At 46.4% G+C, this 22,391-nt stretch overlaps 1 protein-coding gene across 2 annotated transcripts in view; it reads right to left on the bottom strand.

Annotated features, from left to right (window-relative positions):
• Nucleotides 1-4,597: 4,597 nt before the first annotated feature.
• rarga (retinoic acid receptor gamma a) overlaps nucleotides 4,598-22,391 on the bottom strand; it is a 31,338-nt gene continuing 13,544 nt past the window's right edge. For both annotated transcript variants that reach the window (XM_061075185.1, XM_061075186.1), the window contains exons 2-8: nucleotides 11,710-11,858; nucleotides 11,147-11,288; nucleotides 9,807-9,970; nucleotides 9,199-9,375; nucleotides 8,714-8,918; nucleotides 8,369-8,527; nucleotides 4,598-7,280 (exon numbers count right to left, since the gene is read on the bottom strand). In XM_061075185.1, coding sequence (XP_060931168.1) covers nucleotides 6,913-7,280; nucleotides 8,369-8,527; nucleotides 8,714-8,918; nucleotides 9,199-9,375; nucleotides 9,807-9,970; nucleotides 11,147-11,288; nucleotides 11,710-11,858 — 1,364 coding nt within the window. In that variant the 3' untranslated portion in view covers nucleotides 4,598-6,912. The remainder of the gene's footprint in view (nucleotides 7,281-8,368; nucleotides 8,528-8,713; nucleotides 8,919-9,198; nucleotides 9,376-9,806; nucleotides 9,971-11,146; nucleotides 11,289-11,709; nucleotides 11,859-22,391) is intronic.

A 22,391-nucleotide genomic window follows, 5' to 3' on the forward strand; every position in this document is an offset into this window, starting at 1 on the left:
GGTTAAAACGGACAGGCGTTGGGATCGGAGAGAGAGAGACCCTGGAACAGATTGTGTTTAAAGTCTATCGGGATGGATGCAACTTTCTACTTCAGCGATTTCATGTCTTCATATTATAAAATGAACGCTCATGCGCTTTCTCGCTGTGGATCGGCCGCACTTTTGACTTGTTAATTAACGACCCTGGAATTTACATTTAGCCAATTACTGAAACGAAATGTTAATTTGCTAGCTGGTCATTTTGGATATTTAGCGTCAGTCTTTATTACTTTAATATATTGTACAGAAATCTTTACTCTATACAGTCGGCGCAGTTCTAAATTTTTACCTTCAAATAATGAAATAAAGAGTCAAAAGAAAAATCTTTATAGATCCCGACATCATGACACGGTGTTGGTGTTTTCCCCTTAGGCCGCCCACGATATACTGCCTAATCAAAATCGCTGACTACCTTTTAATCAATAGCGTATGCATTTTTCATGATTTTTCTATTTATAATTAACTTGAGTTACGCTGCAATTAAACTATATTCAGGTTTGAGTTTAAAATAGGTGTTTTCACACAACTGTTTGTGCAACGTGTGACAACATGACATGCTTGGCTGAGGATATTTGCTATAGACACTTTGATGCTTGATTCTATCTGCGGTATTTGCACCCTATTTTTACTATAGAAGAGTTTTTAGATGAAAAGGTGATATATATGGATACTATATGTCAGTTGTCCTGGTTTTATCTCTATCATTACCACCGTGTGTCGTGTTTACGCATATTTAATCAACTTTTTATTTTATTTTATTCTCTGCTTTCAAATACTTATTTTGAGACTTTTAAAGGTTTAACAGTTGAGTTATGTCGTCGTAAGATATTGGTGCTAATGAAGGAGAGAGTGATGAGTCTGAGTGTTCGGTTAGAGGAAGAAGTGCATTTTAATAAAAAAAGATTTAGGAGGAAGAGGAGTGTTAATGTCGGGGTAAATGTGTCTAACGTCTCCTTTGTACCTTGTCTTACTTCCTGGTGTTGCAGTACAAGTTGATTCTCCACATATAGAGTGTTTCGAGGAGTCTGGTATTGTTTCCCAGAAAAAAATAGCACACTACATGTATTCTCCATAGTGCTCGTTTGTGCTTTGTAATCTGACTTTATGTCTTGGGGAAGTTATTCTTTTGTTTGCTGTTCCACCGAGAGCTCCAATACAAGTGCTCCTGGTCAGGACGCTGCCTGGCGTTGCAATAAAAGCTCCGGTGGTCGCAGGTTTGATTTGAAGTTCTGCGCGTGAGGGCCGATCCCACATGGACGCCACCGTGCATCTTTTTCTTATCTGTCGTGTAACAGGGGTTTGGTTGGGTTCTCGTATAATAAAATGGTTTATGTATCCATTATTGGGTCTAATGTGTCTTTTTCTGGCCAAAGATCATAGCAATATTTTGGTCCTCACATGACATTTCACTGGTAATTAACTATGCCATTTCTTTTCACGCAGCTATACAGCCCCCCCCTGTATTCCCCCTTTGGCTCATTGCCTGTTTCAGACACAGTTCTCATTCTGGGTTTTCTCTCTGCTCACCTTTGGCTCTCCCCCACCCCACCTCACCCTCACCTCACCCTCCCTCAGGCCTGACTCCCCTCATCGTCTCCATCCCTGTGCCTCCCCACTCCTCTGGCAGTCTCCTGCTCCCCCCCCTGTTTTTTGGAGCTCTCCTCTACCACACTCCCTCCATCTTAAGTCTGGGGTGACGCTAGCTAATTATAAAATCAATGATGCCGGGCTGCCTAGTTTACAGCTCCCTCTAAAACCTTAACTGGGAAATCACTGTGGGATTGATGGCTCCCTCACTCTTTATCTCTTTTAATTAGAAATGTAAAAGATATGAAGACCCAGAGGCCAGAACACATCTCCTAGTTTTTATGACCCCGACGCCCGCCCCCCCCCCTGCCTTCCCCAGCCCCTTGCTCCCCCTTTCCCAAATCACCCCTTCCTCTACCTGGCCTTGTTTATTTCCTCTGCCTTTCTGCCGGCACACCCTCCATTCTCACTCTTGTCAAAGATACCTTTACCCGTTTCTTCATCACTTTCTCCATTACCCTGCCTTTAAGATGGGCCCGCCTGCCTCTCCGCTCGTTCAGGGGGAAGGTGTTTAAATTTATGGTCTTTGCACTTGAAAACGTTTCTCACCTTCCCCTCACCTCTCCGCTGCTCCCATGACTGATTCCCAACTCTCCGTGGATTCACTGCGTTTGAACAAATGATGAACATGTCCCTTTGGTCTGTTCTGACCCCATGCAGGAGACACACTGTAAATTATGTGGTATTTCTTCACATATGCGTCCCTGTCTTGTCTATAGCTTCGGGGGCACACAGTTTTATTTTGTTTTTTTTTATCACTTCAAACCTAGATCACATGCATCTCCCCTCCCTTGCCTTTACCCCAGCCTGAGCCTGGGCTCTTCCTCCCTAACGCTGCCAGGAGCACTTAGGTTCACTGAGCTTTATCCCCCCCGATCACTCTCCGAGGAGCAGCAGCCTCCGCACGCCGCTCCATTATCTCTCCGGTGTGTTGACGGAGGCACGGCTGCAGTTGGCTCATGTTCACAGGACAAACTCGGAGGATGTGCGACCCATTCTTTTCTCCGGGTTTAAATGTGGAAATTGCGTTTCGTTGCTATGCTGCAGTCATGACCCACTTTTATGGATTCTCTTCTTTTTCTGAATAATTGATGTCCTGTGGCTGCAGGAATATTACACTGGAGATTTTTCTTTACCTTTATTAATTCATTGTACGGTTATTCCATTTTTCCGGGGGCCTTTTATTCCTTTCCAGTGAAGTCGCCCTACCTCATGTAATTAGTTAATCAAATATCACTGATGTGGAAGGATGGGGAGCCTATATGGAAACCTTCATGGCTCCTTTAAATCCCCCCAAGCACATGCACCCAAACCCTCCCGTGAGTTCCCATGGCAACACCTACCGAGGACTCACTATATGAGCCTGTTTGATTGTTCCTTGTAAAATAGTGTATAATGTATGGACCTTATTTTAATTCTAGTCCGGTGTTATTGATCTGTCTTTAATGATAGTTAATGAAAGCAATCATATAATTGATAGAATCTCATCTCGTTTATCGCCCTCCTCTGATTCTCTCTCCCTGTGTCTCTCTATTAATAAAAATCAAAGTGAGGCATTAGTATCCCACACTGGTACACTGAGCGAAGACAGATGTTTACTATCAATAGTCCTTCACTGAGAGGGCTCCTGGTGTTTGTCGGGATATCAGGAGACGGGGATCACATCAGTGGCAGTGGAGTTCTATTTTTTTATTGTGTTTATGGGGTTTGCACGACTATGTTCAGGTTTTTGAGCAATCTGATAAATGTTGCTGACTGTGAGTTGTGCTTAAGGCCCCGGAGTCCTTTCAGATTTCACAGGTCGTTAACAAAACAGATCAAGTTTTGGATGCAAGATGCACTCTGCCACAAAATCTGATATCTACCATCGGATGACTGCATGGCTGGAAGCGTCTTTTTCCACTATCTCTTGTCAAGCCTCTAATTTGGACATGATTCATTCCGGGGGCTGCAGCTAACAGTTATTTTAATTAGTCAGCAATATGATGATTTTATTCTTCAATTAATTCATTCCTTCCATTTGAGGAACATAAAAAAAATAATGAATGAATGCTGGAAAAAAAAAATTACCATTACATCACAGAGCCAAAAGTCAAGATAAAAGTATATTAGGCTTACACTAATTGACTGAACAAATCAATCTATTATCAAAAGAGTTGATTATTTTTTTCGGCTGCTTTACTAATTAATTATTTCAGTGCTTCTCAACTGGGGGGTCCATCCATTAACGTGATCATGATATATGGTGCTGACATGGTGAAAATATTTGAATACATGTCTAATATTTTTAAGACATTTCTCCCGTGTTGATCTTTCACATAATGTAAAAATATTCAAAAGGGACACACATGAGGGGGTCCCCGGGGAAATGTTCTATCTTAGGGGGTCTTTGGCTGAGAAATAATAGTAAACCTCTGAATTAAATTGACCTCTAAAAATATCTGATTATATTTTAATGTTTTAATCTAAAACTTGTTATACACTGATTTGCATTTTCTGTGGCGTCTCTGAGGTGCACTCAACAAACACATCACATCAGAGCTGACATCTACTTTTTTTAAACTTCTGGATCACTCCATCTTTGAAACCGCAAAGTGTAACTCTGTGAAGATTTTATTTTTTTTACAGGATCACCTGCGCTCCTCCAAACACAGAGTGAACAAATCATAAGCACAGACCTTTATCTGATGTCCTTGTTCAGCAGAAGTCTATGATTTATGAGCCTCTGCACCCACAGCTCTCCATGACCCATCAGGCCCTCCTGTCATCCTCCATGCAGGGGGGGATCATTGCCTCATGCAGTAAACTCTGCAGTCACGGCACAAGAGCTCCCTCTACTGATGCATCCTGGTAATGGACAGTTGTTGCACTCAACGCTTCTCGGGTTGCAGCATATTTCTCATCAAGATGGACATTTTTCAACAGGGGAGGAAAACTGTTATTTTAAAAAAAAAAAGAAGAAAAAGTCCAGTAATCTCACAAAAGTAGTTTATTGTGCCTCTTACTGTTTATATGGCTTTTCTTTGTATGACAAGAGTTGACATAAACAGAGGGTAGACAACACCTTGGCCATGTTGAGAAACAAAAACAAAAAACAACATAATCTCAATGTTCTTCCTGCGTCACCATCATTAATATCCTGACAGCCCGGCAGAGAGAGAGGATGAGGTCATCACACGGGAGGGTTTTTTTTTTGTGTGTGAGAGCACCAAACCAAGGACATTCCCCCAATGACTGAAAACATGTTACTGCATTCACACACAAACCCATACACACACACACACTCACACGCGCACACTCACACTCTCTCGCACAACTCTAGATGAGGAGACCTGCCCATATTCCAAAGATGGGAACTCTCACCGCTACAGAGAGAACGTTCATATTGCTTCGAAGAGAGACCGAAAAAAAAAATAACATCTGTACTGTATATCAGCTGAATCTCTACTGAGACATTTTGGCAATAAAGAAATGATACACGAGAACACAGAGTCCTCCACGCCTCCTTTAAGAGAGAAGTAGGGATATACACAAGACAAGATGATATAATGGCTTTTGGGATGAGAAGGTAGTTGCGTCGGCATGGATGCCAGCTGCGAGCACAAGGGGGGGGGGGGTGGTGACGACGACAATGACGACGATGATGAGTTGCCCCCCCCTCCCCTCTGAGAGACTGGCATCTATGCTGTTTTTTCAGACCTGTCACCTTCTATGTACACGCTGAGGGGTTGAGCTGATCGAAAACGGCTTCAAGAACACACACATAAATATTGCCTGTTGTCTAGCGTGCCTGAAAAGCAGCTAGGGGGTTTGGTCCTTACTGAAAAGCCCTGAGTCTGATTCCAACGTGTCTCCCACAAGGATTCCTGCTCTCCACTTTGCATATGTCTTTGATTATTGTGTTGATGCATAATGTTGCTACGACGTGTGGATGGTTGGTTTTTCTCGTGTGTGTGTGTGTGTGTGTATTTTGGCTACTGGCATCACTTGGGAGTGCTCTCGGGTTGATTGTATTTCATGTGTTGACGCTGTCCTCATCCTGGACTTGCTAACGGAGACATCAACAGTGTCCTCACTCTCAGCCTCACTCGGACAGAGGATCACAAAAGTGCTACGTATACGGTCGAGTGTAAATCTCTGTCCGGGGACTCGATGCCAGGCTGGACATCTGCTACAGCTGAGGGTGGAGTGAGAGGAGTGTGTGTCTGTGTGTGTGTGTGTGTCATATGCTTTACTGTGCATGAGATCAAGGGTGTATTTGTATTAGTGCACGTGTGAGTGAGCGCTGCATCGTGGCTGGAGTCCCGGCCAGTAGTCAAATTCACGCTGATCCTAACTTTGGCACAAAGATAACTTGACCTTTCGGCATTGACGGCGCATGTTGGCTGCAGCGAGATCAAAATAGAATAATGCCAATTCCCTGATGACAGAAACTGATTAAGTTACTGCGACATAACAATAGGTCTCTGGGTTTGATTATCATCGACATCCACAGTGAGCCAAAGTGCCCAAAAACAAGCCCCAGCCAAACACGAGCAGCTGTTACGGAAGACCCAGCCAGTTCGGATTAACCCTCCTTTCCCTCTGAATATCTTCTCAGGAAAGCTCTTCAAAGAAACAACTCGTCAAAAGAATTCATATATAAAACCAGAATAACACGTAAAGACAAAATATAATGGTATATAGATATGTATGGACTTAAATCATAAATTGAAAAAAAAACAGTATTCAAAAGCAAATAACCACAAATAAAAACAAACGATTAGCATACTCCATTTGGTTTTGCCCTGTACTCTTGTTTTTCTTTTTTTGAGAAATGTGCTTGTTGTCGTCCGTCGGAGTCAACTGCTCGGTTCTGATGTCTGGTTTTGGCCGTTCCCCTATTTAGATATAAACAAAAAGGAAAATAGCAGGAAAAAGAAAAGAAAAAAAAGAGACATTTTCGCTTTCTCAAAGAGGTCGTGTTCTTTTTGTCACGTTTGCTTCCCTCTCGGCTGCGCCACGAGTTCATATGGTTTTTCCCGTCATCTCTCCTTTACTTTACTGTCTCTGTAGTTCACTTGTCATGGACCGTGTGGCCTGAGTTGGGAGCGTCTGTACACATAAGGCTCTGCTGTGCTCCACCGAGGAGGACACAGTGATGTGTAGTAAAGAGAGAGATCGGGGGTGGGTGGGAGGGAGGGCCAGCATTTTCTTGAGGTGGGACAGTGGGTGAGGTTGTGCTGCGTGTCTGTACTGTATGTGTGTATGTGTGTATGTACTGTGTGTGTGTATGAAATGCTCTGTTCACTGGGCCCTCCCGAAAAGGCCTTTCCTCGACCCGTCTGTGCCCTCCAGAACCCCCCAGGACTCCCCCTCACTGTCCGAGCCCCTGTCCCGCTCTTCATCCCCGCCGTCGTCGTCCTCGTCGTCCTCCTCCTCCTCCGGCGACGGCTCGCTGCCGTTCTCTGTGGCCCAGCTGTCGTCCTCGTCCTCGGCCTCCTGCTTCAGGACCAGAGCCGGTGCTGGAGGTGGGGGGGGCGGCGGCGGAGGCGGCGGGCTGTCGTTGCTCTCCGTTTGGTCTTCGAAAGCTTCCGGGTTCTCCAGCATCTCCCTGATCAACGGAGGCATCGGCCCGGGGATCTCCATCTTCAGAGTGATGGCTCTCTCTGCACCTGGAGACGGAGAAACACGGGGATGGTAGATGATTAGTTTTGAAAATAAGACTTCTCTGCCTTATAGAGCAGGGGTCTTCAACGTTTTTCAGGCCAAGGACCCCCAAACTGGTGGAGAGATGGAGCAGGGACCCCACACTATATATAGTGTGTAAAATTGTGTTTTATATTGAATTGGGCCTAGTGCCATGTATAAACATAACCACCCTGTTATTTTGCATTCAATACTAAACTATTCAAATATTACACATATATATTCTTTATTAATTTAAACATGTGCACGGTACAGGGTGGCCATGCCACTGCCTTTTATAAACATATGTCTTGCATACAACACTGAGCTATTACAATCATTCACAGATTCAAGTTTTTATTTTAAACATGTAGAAGAGACAGTGAATCCTCAAGCCGTCTGTAGATGTCACACATAATCTCACATTAGTAAGATGTCGGACCCTGATGGGCAGCACACAACTTATCTAACCTTGGACGGATGGCAGTTGTCAGGCAGAGGGTCACATCAGCCTCACAATATGTTGGATGCGTGTTTATGTGTATTTTAAGACACAAAAAAAATTGGTTTGAAAATAAATAAAAAATTATAAAAAAAACCAAACAAATTGTCTGAACCAAAAATTTCCCGACCCCCCTGCAGTACCTCCACAGACCCCTAGGGGTCGCGGACCCCCTGTTGAAGACCTCTGGTATAGAGAACAGAAGTACCGTATTGAAGTTATCCTTCAGAATGTTTACCCTATCAATGCTGCTAAAAAACTTGAATCTTGATGATGTTTTCCTACACTTGACATCTATTGCACTTGTGTCCGTCCTGGGAGAGGGATCCTCACATGTGGCTCTCTCTGAGGTTTCTACCTATTTTTACCCTGTTAACAGTTTTTTTTTTGTAGTTTTTCCTTACTCTTTCTAAGGGTTTAGGACAGAGGATGTCACACCATGTTAAAGCCCTATGAGATGAATTGTGATTTGTGAATATGGGCTATACCAATAAAATTTGATTGATTGATTGATTGATTGGTTGAGAAGTAAAAGGACAAACTCTATATATTTGCTGAGAAGCTCAAACTGACCCTTGGTGCTGATGCCCCTGAGGTCAGTGATCTTCATCAGCATGCGGGGGAACATGTGCGGCTTGTTGGGGCGGCGGCGGCGAGCGTAGATCTTCAGAGCCTCAAGAAGAGGCTCCTGCAGCTTATCCACTTTCTGGGGCTCTTCCAGATCCATACGATCTGATGAGGAAGCACAAAACACATGATTAATATGCAGAATATTTACAGAAACAATAAAAAAGCAAAATAATAATCAAAGTTAAATAAATGTATTATCGATGCTTCAAATAATTTCCCATATGATAAATTCTTGCTAGTTTTCGTCCCGTCACTAATCATCCAGTCAGTGTGTTCAGACTGCAGTACCTCCGCAGATGAGGCAGATGGCGCTGAGGAGGCCGGTTTCTGTGTCGTCCATCTCCAGGGGTAGAAGCTGGCCAGCGAAGGCGAACACCAGGTCTGTGAGGGGTCCGAAGCCGGCGTTGTGCATCTGAGTGCGGTTCAGAGTCAGGCCATCGGAGAAGGTCATGGTGTCCTGCTCTGGGGTGTAGCGTGTGCAGATCCTCAGCATCTACCAGCAAAAGAAGTTGGAAAAGTTTGTGAGAAGAGAATAAAATAATGCTCAGGTGATAAAACGCTCTTTTTACAGTTATCAACTCAAGGTGTTGTGGTAACTATTATCAAACCCCAATAACAAGGGTTACTTAAGCAAACCCTCCTGCACTTCCACTTTCCACCACAGGGTGTCGGTGTTATCTCACATCAGAATGGACCTTTTTTCCTCTCCGGCCATGTGTTTATCAAAGTCAGTGAAAAGGATGAAAGAGAAGAAAAGAATGAGTCTTCCTCACCAGTATGTCCAGGCAGGCCGACTTCAGCAGAGTGATCTGGTCGGCGATGGTGAGGGTGGTGAACCCTGGCAGCCGCTTGGCGAACTCCACAATCTTGATGATGCATTTGGTGGAGAGCTCGCTGAACTTGTCCCAGAGACCCAGATCCAGCTGGACACGGTGGTCTGAGCTGGAGTTCTGAACACACACACAAGAAAGAAGAAGAAAAAAACACCCTCAGTTCAGTGTGTTAACAGAGGTGGTGTGCAACCCTGTTTGCGTCAAGGCGAGCGTGTCCGAGCCTCGCAACACATTTCCATTTTACATCAATCAAGGAAGAAGAAAATCCATTTACATGTTACATCAATCACTCCGGAGGCCACACAGATGGCTTAATGGGGAACTGAATTAGTTAAGCCACCACTCTGTTGGGAAAGCTACGGTGAATTTACGTCTTTTGCATACGTGGCATCATGGCTTGGAAGAAAGTTGCCACACACAGTATGCGGGAACAGCAGCGTAGAGGACATGTGTGTGTGTGTGTGTGTGTGTGTGTGTGTGTGTGTGTGTGTGTGTGTGTGTGTGTGTGTGTGTGTGTGTGTGTGTGTGTGTGTGTGTGTGTGACTCACGGTGTGGTATTTGCCCAACTGGCCCAGCGACGGGAAGGTTTCTTGGTGAGCTTTGCTGACTTTGTTGACCAACTCCTCCAGCTCTCCACTCAGCTCGTAGCTCTCGGGAAGCACCACCTCCTCCTTCACGTCCTTCTTCTTCTTGTTCCGGTCGTTGCGTACCGCTGGGCGAAGGACAACAAGGAAATGAAGGGCGTTAAAAGAGAGATTCGACACTGTTTCAGGCAAAAAAATCCTTTACTCATGCAATTTCCAGAGATGTGCTACAGAATGTTGCTCCTCAAGTGTCTGTGATCACATGTAGAAACACATCGGAGTCACTCATGCTCAGTGTCTTTCACCACGGCCAAGGACATCTCGCCTGCTAGTGGAAACCAGAGCTCAGAGGCAGCTGAGGTTGCTCTTAACAGTATTCACATATTTCCTTTACCACAGCACGGACACTGGCTATCTCATTCTTATCACCCGCTCTCTTCCTTGTCCATCTCTCTATCCACTTGACCGGTGCACACAAGCCAGTCCTCCACTCTCTCCTCTCCCTCCTCCTCCCATACTTTCCTTCCTCTCAGGATATCCAGTAATAGCAGAGGCACAATGTGATCCCGGTCCTAACACACATCCCACACAAACATTACACCCACATACATGTCCCAGAGGCTCTGTGACGGACAAGAAACTGCCACTAAGACACACCCCTCCACACACAATGTAGAAATTATTGTATCTGTGCTTTTATCCAAACAAACAGAGCCGGTTCTGATGTTGCTTTCTTCAGGAGAGAAAGAAATCTTTCTCTTGGTTTTTCTGCTACGTGTTATGAATGAGAGCTGTGTCTGTGCTGGCCACAAGGTTTGGGTGGTGAAACAGGAAGTCACAATCATTTCGTAAATATGATTAGTCATATGATTGGTACACTGCCCGGCCTCGCCCTGGAGATCACCACCCCTGCTCGGCTCATTGTCAGTTTCTGTCTCCGCGCTGCATAGTTTCCCACAGAGTCTCTGACGGAGCATTAAGAGATTATCAGGTTCACACTGTGCGAATCAGAACACATCTTTCATTAGGTGATGACATTAAAATCAGATCCGTGCCAAGTCCAATCCAAACATCAACTGGATGATTGTAATGTGTTTTGATCTATGGAGGAAAAATCTGCTGCCATGAGAGAGAGAGAGCGAGAGTGTGTTTCTGTGTGTGTGTGTGTGTGTGTGTGTGTGTGTGTGTGTGTGTGTGTGTGTGTGTGTGTGTGTGTGTGTGTGTGTGTGTGTGTGTTGGGTGAATATCCCTGTTTTAAGTGTTTTCTATATGTCACGCGACTCTCGTCCTCCTGGAGGCCTCACCTTCCTTGGACATGCCGACCTCGAAGCATTTCTGCAGCCTGCAGTACTGGCAGCGGTTGCGTGTGACCTTGTTAATCTGACAGTTCTTGTCTCGGTGGCAGGTGTACACCATGTTCTTCTGGATACTGCGCCGGAAGAAACCCTGGAGCAGCATCAGGAAGCAGGAGACAAAAGGGGAGAGGGCAAGAGAGCAGGGGAGAGAGAGAGAGAGAGAGAGAGAGAGAGAGAGAGAGAGATTGCGTATTATAGTCGAGTCATAAGAATCCAGGATGTGCCATTTAACCATTTGTCTATCACACTCGCTGTTCTTTCATCTGTGTCTTCTTTCTTGAATCCAGAACAGAGAAGGTAAAAGATTATAATCTGTTTCGTTTTTTCTTTCTTCTTACAGATTTCATTTGGAACTCTAAATCCAAATATTTAAAAAGTGGCTAAAGTATTGAATTGCCGAGCAGCTCCTTCTTATCCTGATGCAAAAGCTATTCTTGCAGGCCAGCATTGTCACAGACGTATGAAACAGAGACAAAGTGGAGCTCGAAAAAGGCTCTGGCAGGTTTTCTCACCTTGCAGCCCTCACAGGAGCTGACCCCGTAGTGGTACCCCGAGGACTTGTCCTGGCACACAAAGCAGGGCTTGTAGATGCGAGGTGGGGGAGGTGGAGACGGAGAACTGGGTACCATCTCCTCCGAGCTGGTGCTCTGGGTCTCCACCGCTGTGGAAGAGACAGAAAAAAAAGCGGAGCACATGAGCACATGATTCTTCCGAGAAAAAAAAAGGAAAAATCCTACGGCTACTGTTCCACAAATGTCACATGCGCGCTTGTCAGTGCACGTAGCAGATGTGGGTTGTTGAGTGTGTTTGACTTGCGTTCAAACGTAATATGACAGCTGACAGTGGTTCATGTCCATTTGTTTTGCAAGGTAAGTAGGAGACACGGAATAACGGTTACGTTCAGTCGGGATTCACGTCACCTGGAGGTGCATTCAGACACATGATCACCTTTTCTTTTGTTGCTTGTTTCTCTCTGGGACATTTGAGGAGCTCGGTAACAAAGATCAGGCAACATTTTTTAATTTCCAGGCACTTATTATCAGCTTAAGTGACAACACCCAGATACATGTCTGGGGAGATGTTTGGTTTTGACTGTCTGACAGCAGAGACAAAGAATTTTTTACAGCACAAACCCAAAGGGCCCCTGACTGACAGCTGCTCTGATAAGACCAGGTAGGTAACAGGAGTGAGCCGTAGCAGCCGAGTGCCAAATCTGGCTCTTCCTCATTCCACGGCCTGACAGCAGTTCACGATGACATCTTGCACGCACAGAGCCGACACTCGTCCAACACAGACACATGCGTGCAAAGCCGGTGTAAAGCTCTCCTACTATTTTTCTAACTAGAACCCGACTGTGACATCAGCACTATACCTCCAGTCACATACTTTCTATGGAGCATTCAAATGGGACCCTTATAGCCAGTGTTGGAAGTTCAAGTGTGCAGCGTATGGATTCCATACTTCCCCCAGAGAAACACAAGCCGCTGCACACACATAGGACCAGACCCTCGTCACACATGTTAGCCTGCACAAGCTCACGGACACACATGTTGCCCCCCCCCCTCCCTGCCTTACCCAACAGCACTTCTTTCAACTCTCACCCTTGGTCACCCTCAAACTTCAACCCCCCTCCCCAAAAACTCTGTGTCCCCTCCACCCCCCTGACGCACAAACCCTATTTTTCTCTTGTTTCCTGGCCCTAAATTCCTCAGTGCAGCCATGCCAGGTTTTAATAGAGGGCTCTGCTCGTAAGGCAGCCCTATAAAGGCCGTCCCATGGCTGGACTGGAGGCCCCAGCCCGGCTGGCCCGCACTTTATTGGGACTCGGTCACCTTGGGCAGCTATTCACACCACCAGCTGTAGCTCCCAGCCCCGTAAAAAAAAAAAGCCAATCATAAAATAAAAAACAGGGAGGCTCTAAAATTCTAACTTTTACTGCCCCCGCCTCCCCCCCCCTCCAGCACCTTCAATGGAAAGCACAGAGGGCTAGCCTAACCTTAACCTACAACCTCCCCTCCTCCCCTCTCTCACACCCAAGGGCTGAGGCAGAAACCACCAGCTTGGCTCTTTTTTTTTTACAAGAGAGGGGAGACTTCAAAAAGGAGAAAAAAAGGGGGCATAAAAAGAGGAATTTGATAAAAAACAGAGAAAGGGGCAGAGGGGGGGGGAGAGGGGGAGGAGGGGACACAGTTGCCCCTGGGTGCAGGTCTTGTTCAAGACCAAGCTGATCATCACCATCACTTCTGCTCCAGCTGCTGTGACTGGCCCGGGCTACTATCTCATTAATGATAGTAAGAGAAATACAGTATGTCTGACATTTTTTCATTTGTTGCCTGCTGCTCAAACATCTGGTTTTCATGCGTATTTTATATTTGACTATTCACAATCCAATCAAATTTTTTTCTTTTGAAAGCCTTTTACGCTGCTGGAGGCAAAGATGGTTTCCATTATTTTTAAGAGAGCCAATCCCGATGCCAAATGCGCAAATCAATCCTCAACCTGAAGTTTGCGGTTCACGCCGGCTGAATGTTTCTGCAGCGGTTCAGTATCTCTTTGGCCAGAAAGCAGCAAAACAGCCGGTTCAGTGGGAGAGCAGCAACCCTCTGAACGTGCCATGAACTTCTGTGTTTATGCAATAATAACAACGGCAAATGAGGCTCCAGACCGAGCGCTGACAAGCCTTTAGAAACAAGGACAAACCATACGCGGCGTCAAGTAACGAACACTGACTGACATCTTCCTAATGGAGGAAGACGGCGCGGCCAAAAGGAGGAGAAAGGCCGTCCTGGAAAGAAAAAACTCAAGACCACGGTGAGAGAGAGAAAACACATCAGGCTCCATCAACACGTCCGACCTGGCTGCTGCAACAGGGGGAACATGACTCCTGTGCCCGCCTCCAAGATTTCCCCTCATTCAGCCCCACTCCCCCCCACACCACTTACCCCAGGGCGCCACAGTGAGAGAGCCCATTCAGGCGGGCCGCCCTGAGCCCCCTTTCCCCAGTCTCCTCAACCTCAGCTCATCACTGTTTAGAAAACAAAGCCCTGTGAAATGAGAGGCCCTCCTTATCAGCGCTCCGAGGGCCCGGGGCACCATTTGCATGACAATCCGCCGGCCGATGGACTGTGAGCCGATGACGGACGGCCGAGATGAGAGGAGCGGGATAGGTGGGTGGTTGTTGGTGTTGGGGGAGGAGGAGGAGGAGAGGACGAGAGGGGGAAAGAAGAAGGAGGGATAGTTGAGTTATCAGTGGCCACTGTTTCGCTTCCTGCTAAGTATCAGTTTACTCCCTAATCCCCCTCTCTCTCAATGCTCTCTGTGCACAAGTGGCCCAGCTGCACTTACCAGGTCTAATCCCCTGGTCACACACACAGATACTAGTCTCTGTCCACACACACACACACACACACACACACACACACACACACACACACACACACACACACACACACACACACACACACACACACACACACACACACACACACACACACACACACACACACACACACACACACACACACACACACACACACACACACACACACACACACACACACACACACACACACACACACGTCTCTGTCTACAAACTACACACACAGGAGGATAATATTCACCAGCTCCAAACTAGTGAACACACACACAAAATAATCCCACCCCCCCCCCATTACACTAAAGTGCTTCAGCCTGAGCTGGATGTGCGGCACATCATTCTCCACAACCTCATTAGACGTGAAGCTGCACACGACAAAAATAGCCGTTCAACAGGAGGTGACTTCAACTGGGTCAATTACATTAAATTCTAGGTTAAGTCAAGCGGGGCCAATCGATGTCCCTTTGGGTCAAACAGGAACGATCAGGACAAGGAGAAAAGAGAGAAGAAGAAAAAAAGACAATGGGAGGAGCGCCTGTGTGTGTGTGAGCAAAATGCATGACTGTACGTGGTGCGTTTTTTTGTGTTGCAACACACTCCTTTTCAAGTGAGCAGCATATGACTTTCTGGCAGGGTAACAAGTATTCTTTCACAATAGGCCTCTGCAGATTTCTGTCTACGTGACTCCGTCCAAGTGATTGAATCTTCAGCGGGACACGGCTCTAGTCCTGGCATGTGAGAGCAAGTGCACAGGTTGTGTGTCTGTGTGAGGACAGTGTATATGTGCACAGTGCGTGTACACAACCGAGTGACATATTTGTAGGCGTTTTTTCTGTGTTGATGTCATTTATGTGCACGTGACTGCAGCCTCTGTTTGAGTTTCAAATGCAGGACAAATGCAACTGTACATGAAAATATTCGACAGTGTGTTTGTGTGTGTGTGTGTGTGTGTGTGTTTGTGTGTGTGTGTTCATGATTTGGCTTTTTTCTGTTCATGTTCAACCTGCGTGCACGGGCAAGTGGGGCCTTTGTCTCCAATTTCTCTGAACTGCCTGCAAATCTTTGCGTGTTCTTGTCGAATTCACTGAGCAGTAAAAGAGTGAGTGAGACTTTGGAGGCGGTGTGTGAGAGAGGGGGGGCACACAGGAGGGCTCGCTGTGAGAAGAGAGGGGCGGGGGGGGGGGGGAGCTAGGCAGACAGCAGTGGCAGAAGGGGAGCAGATTGAGAGAGGGGATGGTGAACAGTGGGCTGGAAGAGTCGCTGGCACACTAGGAGGGGCGGGTAAGGGTGCCCTTGGCCCTGTACCCCCCCCCCGACTGAGTGGCAATCGGCACACCAAAAAGGCTTCCATGACGAACGAGAGAAAGAGGAAAAGAAAGTACCACACCCTTGTCAGTGGTGCCAGTATGTTTCACTCTATGCGTCTCTGCCCACGTCTTCCTGCCATCTCTCTGAGGCTTCTGCTTCAAGGTCCACCACAACAGGCCGGCTTCCTTCCTCTTCTCACAGTACCAGTCTTTCCGGAGGATCTCCGTCACTGCTTTCGTAGCCACCCCCCCCCCCTCCCTCTCTCTCTCTCCCTCCCTTTCTCACTGCTACACCTTTCCAGCAGGTCGAATAATAGTGCCGCTCTTTTCAAGCACTGGTGCACACGGTTGAGTCACCTGCGAGCTTTTAAGTGGGAGGTCGATCAAGTCTCTATTGTGTGAGTTACACAAGCGCTCACAATGTAACCTGTCTGACAATTGAGAAGGAAAATGTGTGTGTGTGTGTGTGTGTGTGTGTGTTTACATGGAGGGAAGGGGGGGGTGGCGCCTTCATTAAAAGGTGCTGAGCAGTAGCAACGCTTTTCAACAGTTGTCAGAAACCTCATTACCTGGGCTCCAACAGACACCGACTACACACAGACACACACACAGACACACAGACACACACACAAACAGACACACACACACACACACACACACACACACACACACACAGACTCACGTGACTGCAAAGGGGCCCCACTGTGCTGTTTTTGAAACAAGGTCTATGATCAAACTGGGTTGGTGACCAGGTTTGAGTGATGTAAACAGAAAGGGTGAGAAACCAGACACACACACACACCCACACACTCACCCACACACACTCCAGGAACTTACACCCTTCTGTCAGAATCGGCAGAAAGCCTTGCCGCACAGAGGAAGGCGAACACACGTGTGAATGTACACAATGCGCACCTACGGTCTGCGACCAGACATATGCAGAGTAGGACGGTTTTGGCTCTAGACGCCACTGAAAATACTTTTGCGGGTAACTCAGTTCACACTCCTTTACCCAGAGCTCCCCCAATGAAAGCATACAAGCAGGGTATGGCGCAGGAAAGGCAGCAGGTGGGATAAGCCCGGTATCCTTAGGGCACATTTTAAAAAAAGTGGAATTACCCTTGCAGTCTGGTCGCGCTCTCAAAACACCCTTTCTTCTTTACAGCACCTCATAAAGGGCCTTTTGATATTTGCTTGATGGAGTCGGCCAAGTGAACATTTGGCAGCAAGCACCCCCACCTACCCCCTTTTTCCTGCACCACACAACCCTGTCAAGAAACACACAAGTTGGCTTCAAAAAGAACAAACTTGCCCACCAAGCTGCCAGAAAGAAAAGGAGCCTTTGAACATCCGTGTACACAACCTGAGGAAGGAGGTGTTAAACAGAGAGAGGGGGAATGAAAGGATATAATTCCAATTACAGGATTTTTGTAATTGGTCTTTCATGGCTGGTACTGGAAAAAAAAAAAAAGAGTCAAGTGCAGATCCGTGGAAAGAATGTGCCCACTCATCCCCGCGGTGAGCTCCAGCTGACTCTTCATCTGCCCACCAGAAGACAGAGAGGTGCCTGGAGAGTGAACCCAAACCTGGCAACCCAGCGCCGGCCCGGGCCATTGATCATGTCAAGGAGACAGGACAACTCGCAGGCAGGCCAGGAAGCAGACAGACGGTGGAGACAGGCAGACAGCCGAGGTGAGGAGAGAGGAGCGGAGAGAGAGAGGAGAGTCATCGAGGGAAATCTCAAGTCTTTGATCCTTCGGGTTGTTTCTCGTCCTCCCAGACTTCCTCTCACCATCTGTAGCCCTGGCTCTCACCTGTCTGTCTCTGGCAAGGCCACTAGCGCTCGTTCAATTGCTATTGCTTCCTCCCCGTAACAATAGAAACCTACAAAAGTAGAAGTAGCCCGGCCGTGGCTGCAGCCTGGCTCTGTCAGAGGAAGTGAGGGGGAAAGGAGGATAACGTAAACAACAACAGTAGTATTCACTCAGCTCGTTGGGGAAGCACCGCCGACCGAATGATGCAAATGCAAATTGGAAATGTTATTGGAAGGAACAAGCGCACCCACAAGGAGGAGTGGACACTTCAATATCACGCTCAAACATCTGCCCACATGAAATCCCTGATATCTCTTCTGATTTTACAGATTTCCAGATTTGCATTTCTTGTCTATGCACTTGAACGGATGTTCATAAGAAGGACTTCAAAAGACACTGAAACTGGGTGTGAGGATGGTAGATCAACAGTCAGCCCTTAAATGACTGTGGCACAAAGTCCCCTTGCACTGGCACAAACATTTGTATGTCAGATGTCACATCAGACATAAAGGAACTCTGAGAAACTTCTGCTTTGAGTGGTTTGGTAGAGAAATGATGCATAGGAGAGTTTTTCACTTTTGCTTGACAACCAACCGTCAACATGTTGCCCAACTCTGCCGGGGCGGAGGCCATCAGATCAATGAGATAATCAGACGGAAGCCCTATAGTAAATCATTTCCTTCTGCATTTGCTTCTTGACCTTTTAATGGTTTCCACAAAAGATGAATGTGGGTGAATAATGTGACATCTCAACATTTTGACTGTCACCATCCATTCAGCGAGTCAGATACGTAACTGTGGAAGCAAGCAGTGCCCATTCAGTCAGTTCCCATAACAGCAGTGTACCCTGAACTCATTCGGCATTCCTGAACCAGGCATAAATCATCCCGAGCAGCCCCTAACTCCTTTGCTGGATCGCTTACTGTCTAACTGGCTGTCTTGTCTGTCTGTCTGTCTGGCTGCGTCTCTCTCTCTCTCTCTCTCTCCGTGTTTTCTGGCACATGTGAGGTGCACAAGCAGACAGCGGAGCAGGAGCTGATAAATCCAGGCCCGCTGACAGGAGGACTACAGCCACGGCTCTCATTCAGCCAGAGGTCACTCTACAATGAAAGACACGGACATATTCACTGTGTGTCCATGCATGTCTGCTCATGAGTGCATGTCATGTGTGTTGGTAAGAATGCACTTTTTTGTGTCCGATTCAGAGCATGACGCCTACTGCAGGGGCTGAAATACACTGAAACGGTATATTTGCATCAGCCTCAGTAGCTGGGTTATTGTCGGGTTTTTTTGCAGTAGCGTGCATTTCTTTGTTTGAAAAGAGGAAGGATAGGAAAAAACAGACTTAGATAATGACTGTTCGAGGGGGAGAAACCTGATTCCACGACCGTGTTTACACTCACGCAGGTTTGTAACAGGGATTTTACATGTGTCAAAAGGTAAGTACAGGGAATTAATCACCGTGACAGCGATGCAGTGGGCTGAAAGGAAAGATCATTATAGTAACTGAGCATCCTTGTGTCCAAAGTCAACAGATCTCAAAGCACAGCTGTACAGAAGAGTGCATGTGCAAAACTCAGACATGTGCAGTAAAAGAAAAAAAAAACCTCTATGGTCTGAGTTTTGGTTTAAATATATGACAGTAGGCTGGAGACACAAACTGAATACTGATCAGCTGTGTGTAATGTTTTCAAGATGTGAACAGATTTCCTCCTCTAACCTGATTTGACCTGATGCACATATTAAACCGTAGAAGAAACACACACACACACACACACACACACACACACACACACACACACACACACACACACACACACACACACACACACACACACACACACACACACACACACACACACACACACACACACACACACACACACACACACACACACACACACACACACACACACACACACACACACACAGAGCAGCCTCTGTAAAGTTCTCCACTGACATTCTGATTCTTCTTGTTAAAAGTTCCAAACTGTCGGCTCGGCGCTAAATTACAGGCATGTGAGCTTACACACACTTGTTCCCTCTCAGCGAACACACGGGGAAAAATTAAAGGAAGACACATGCCAAAGTGGACATGTGTACACACAAACAAATGAACTAATCCTAAGACCTAAGACTAGTGGCAGAAACTTGGACTATGGGCAGAAAAGGTCTCTGGTTCGTCTCTGGTTCGTCTCTGGTTCGTCTCTGGTTCGTCTCTGGTTCGACTCCACGGAGAAACAACAAAAAGACGAACCTGCATTGATCTGTCCAAAAATCCAAGAGGATTCTCCCTACCCTGTCTAGTGCCCCTGAGCAAGGCACCTTACTCCCCCAACATCTGCTCCCCGGACGCCGTACATGGCTGCTCACTGCTCTGTGTGTCCTGCACCAGATGGGTTAAAAGCAGAGGTTCAATTTCCCTACAATTGAATGAGTGTGCTTGTGCCTGTGCATGTGTTTGGGACAAATAAATGTATCTTAATCTTAATCTAAGTATAGACAAATGAGTTCACAAGCGATTTCCAGAAGAGTCATGGCGGTTACAGCACGTTGGCAGAGTTTGACTCATGTCCAAAGTGAAAACAACGCCAGCGCCCTCCTCCCTCCCTCCCTCCCTCCCTCCCTCCCTCCCTCCCTCCCTCGGCCAACTCTTCTCCCATCACTCTCCACCCCTGAGCCCGGATAATAGCTGTACTACACCAGCCGCCCGACGCTCCCTGCCAAACACAGTCTGCTGCGTAAACACGGCCCATTCACACATGCACACCGAGGCAGGACAGCCGGGCTCGTCTGGGCTCCTCGTCCCGGCGTTGGCTGCCCGAGCGCCCTCTCCACTCCTCATAACACCGAGCCCCTAGCAACGCTGGAGCCAAGCCGTCAGTCAATAACACGGTGGTAACAGAACTGCTCTCTTCACACTCGGCTCACACATGGCTCCAGGCTGACATACGCATACTCCTATATATACTGTACACAAGGGCACATGTGCATCGGTACATCGCATACTCGCCCAGCGAAATAAGCTCTCAACATTACATGCACAAGGACAGCAGGTGCACAAAATTAAATGCCAAGGTACACACGTATGCACACACAGTTGCCCACGCCTTTGTACGAGGGGAAAATGTCCCTGGCAGGCAAAGAGCTGTTCTCGGTAAACAGCTACAATAGCAGCAGCCAGACAAAGGTGTGAGGGTGGTGGGCAGCCGCAGAACCTCTGTGACCACGCAAACTATTGTGAAAGAACTTACGAAATTCAAGATTGTATTCTCGCCTATGTTATCAGCCTGCTCGGTCATGCTGTGCTCCACGGTGTTTCCGCTGAGCAGGATTCCTCTTTATGTTTCTACAGTTAGCGCTCTTGTGAAATTGTGCTGAAAAAAAGAGCAAACAAGCCGCTGAGAGGTGAAAGATTCAGCTTCCACATGATGGTTGATGAGTTTTTATTTACAGCGGTGTGACTGACGCTGCTCAGGGGGCTATAAACTGCTATTTTAGCAGAGCGGGGATTCCAACACAAGCCTGAGGAATCCAGCCTGGCACATTGTCTGGGTCTGTATTTGACACAGCAGCCCGTTGGTGCCCATCACTGGACAAACAGACACGTAAACACTGGGACATACTGACATATAGGAGTTCACATACAGACTCCACACATGCGAGCAATGTGGCTGACACCCATACCACACGTGAAAGGCCACTTGTGTAAAAGAGTCTAACGTAAAGCAACTGCAGGGATTTAATCTGTTTATTTATAGGCAGCGTTGCCTATTAATGGGCTCAGCTATTACTGCAGAGCCGAGACAGATCTGTTAGCAAGGTGGTGTGATACTGCAACACAAGCACTTCTCATACTGAAAACAGCTCCGAGCTCCGTGTGGAAATGTAATTCAATTCAGCAAATATGACACGATTATACAGGTATAATCAGATTTAACAATTTCATTTACTGATATAGTTTCAGATTCAATACACTGATGTAGAATTTGGTGTTAAATTATATGGTAGCACTTTGATTTAATCCCTTTTTATTTAGCCTTTGTATGCACTCTTGCCGTGTTTATAAATTGTTAATTAGACATAGCTATATACGAATATAATTACAATTTGTATGTATTATTTATTATTCAGTTCAATTTGACTTGTATATACATATACATACATTCATATACATTATCTCAAGGCACTCCACAATAGTAAGGACGAGACCTTACGTTTTTTAAGCTATTTTATGTAATTACAACTGTCTTTTACTGTATTATCATTTCTTATCTTGTTATATGTCTATCTACTGCAGAGAAAAGCTCAATGTTGGAGTAAATGCCCAGAAAACACATTTCCCTCTGTGTGTACAACCTGCTCTCTCTAAAACAGGACGCATGTTTTGATAACTGTCCGAAATTACAGACCAAAACCGATTGAATCTCGTGCTTCCGTGTTTTCATTCTGTTCGGATTTTCTACTTCAAACAGCCCGTTAAGTTGCATCGGGATAATTGTTTTCAGAGACAAGTGAAGGTTTCTCTCCCCCACGGCCATATCAATTACGACTCAGTGACCTTGGCCCAACTGACTACTTAAGCCTTTTAACTTCAGCACGTTCATTTGACATTATCTCGAAAGGATCAACAAGGTTTATGTATATATAACGGCAATGACAAGTCCTCATTAGAACGGCAGCTGTGGAATTATAAG

The sequence above is a fragment of the Limanda limanda genome, chromosome 7 (assembly GCF_963576545.1).
Source record: "Limanda limanda chromosome 7, fLimLim1.1, whole genome shotgun sequence".
In the NCBI taxonomy this organism is placed as follows: Eukaryota; Metazoa; Chordata; class Actinopteri; order Pleuronectiformes; family Pleuronectidae; genus Limanda; species Limanda limanda.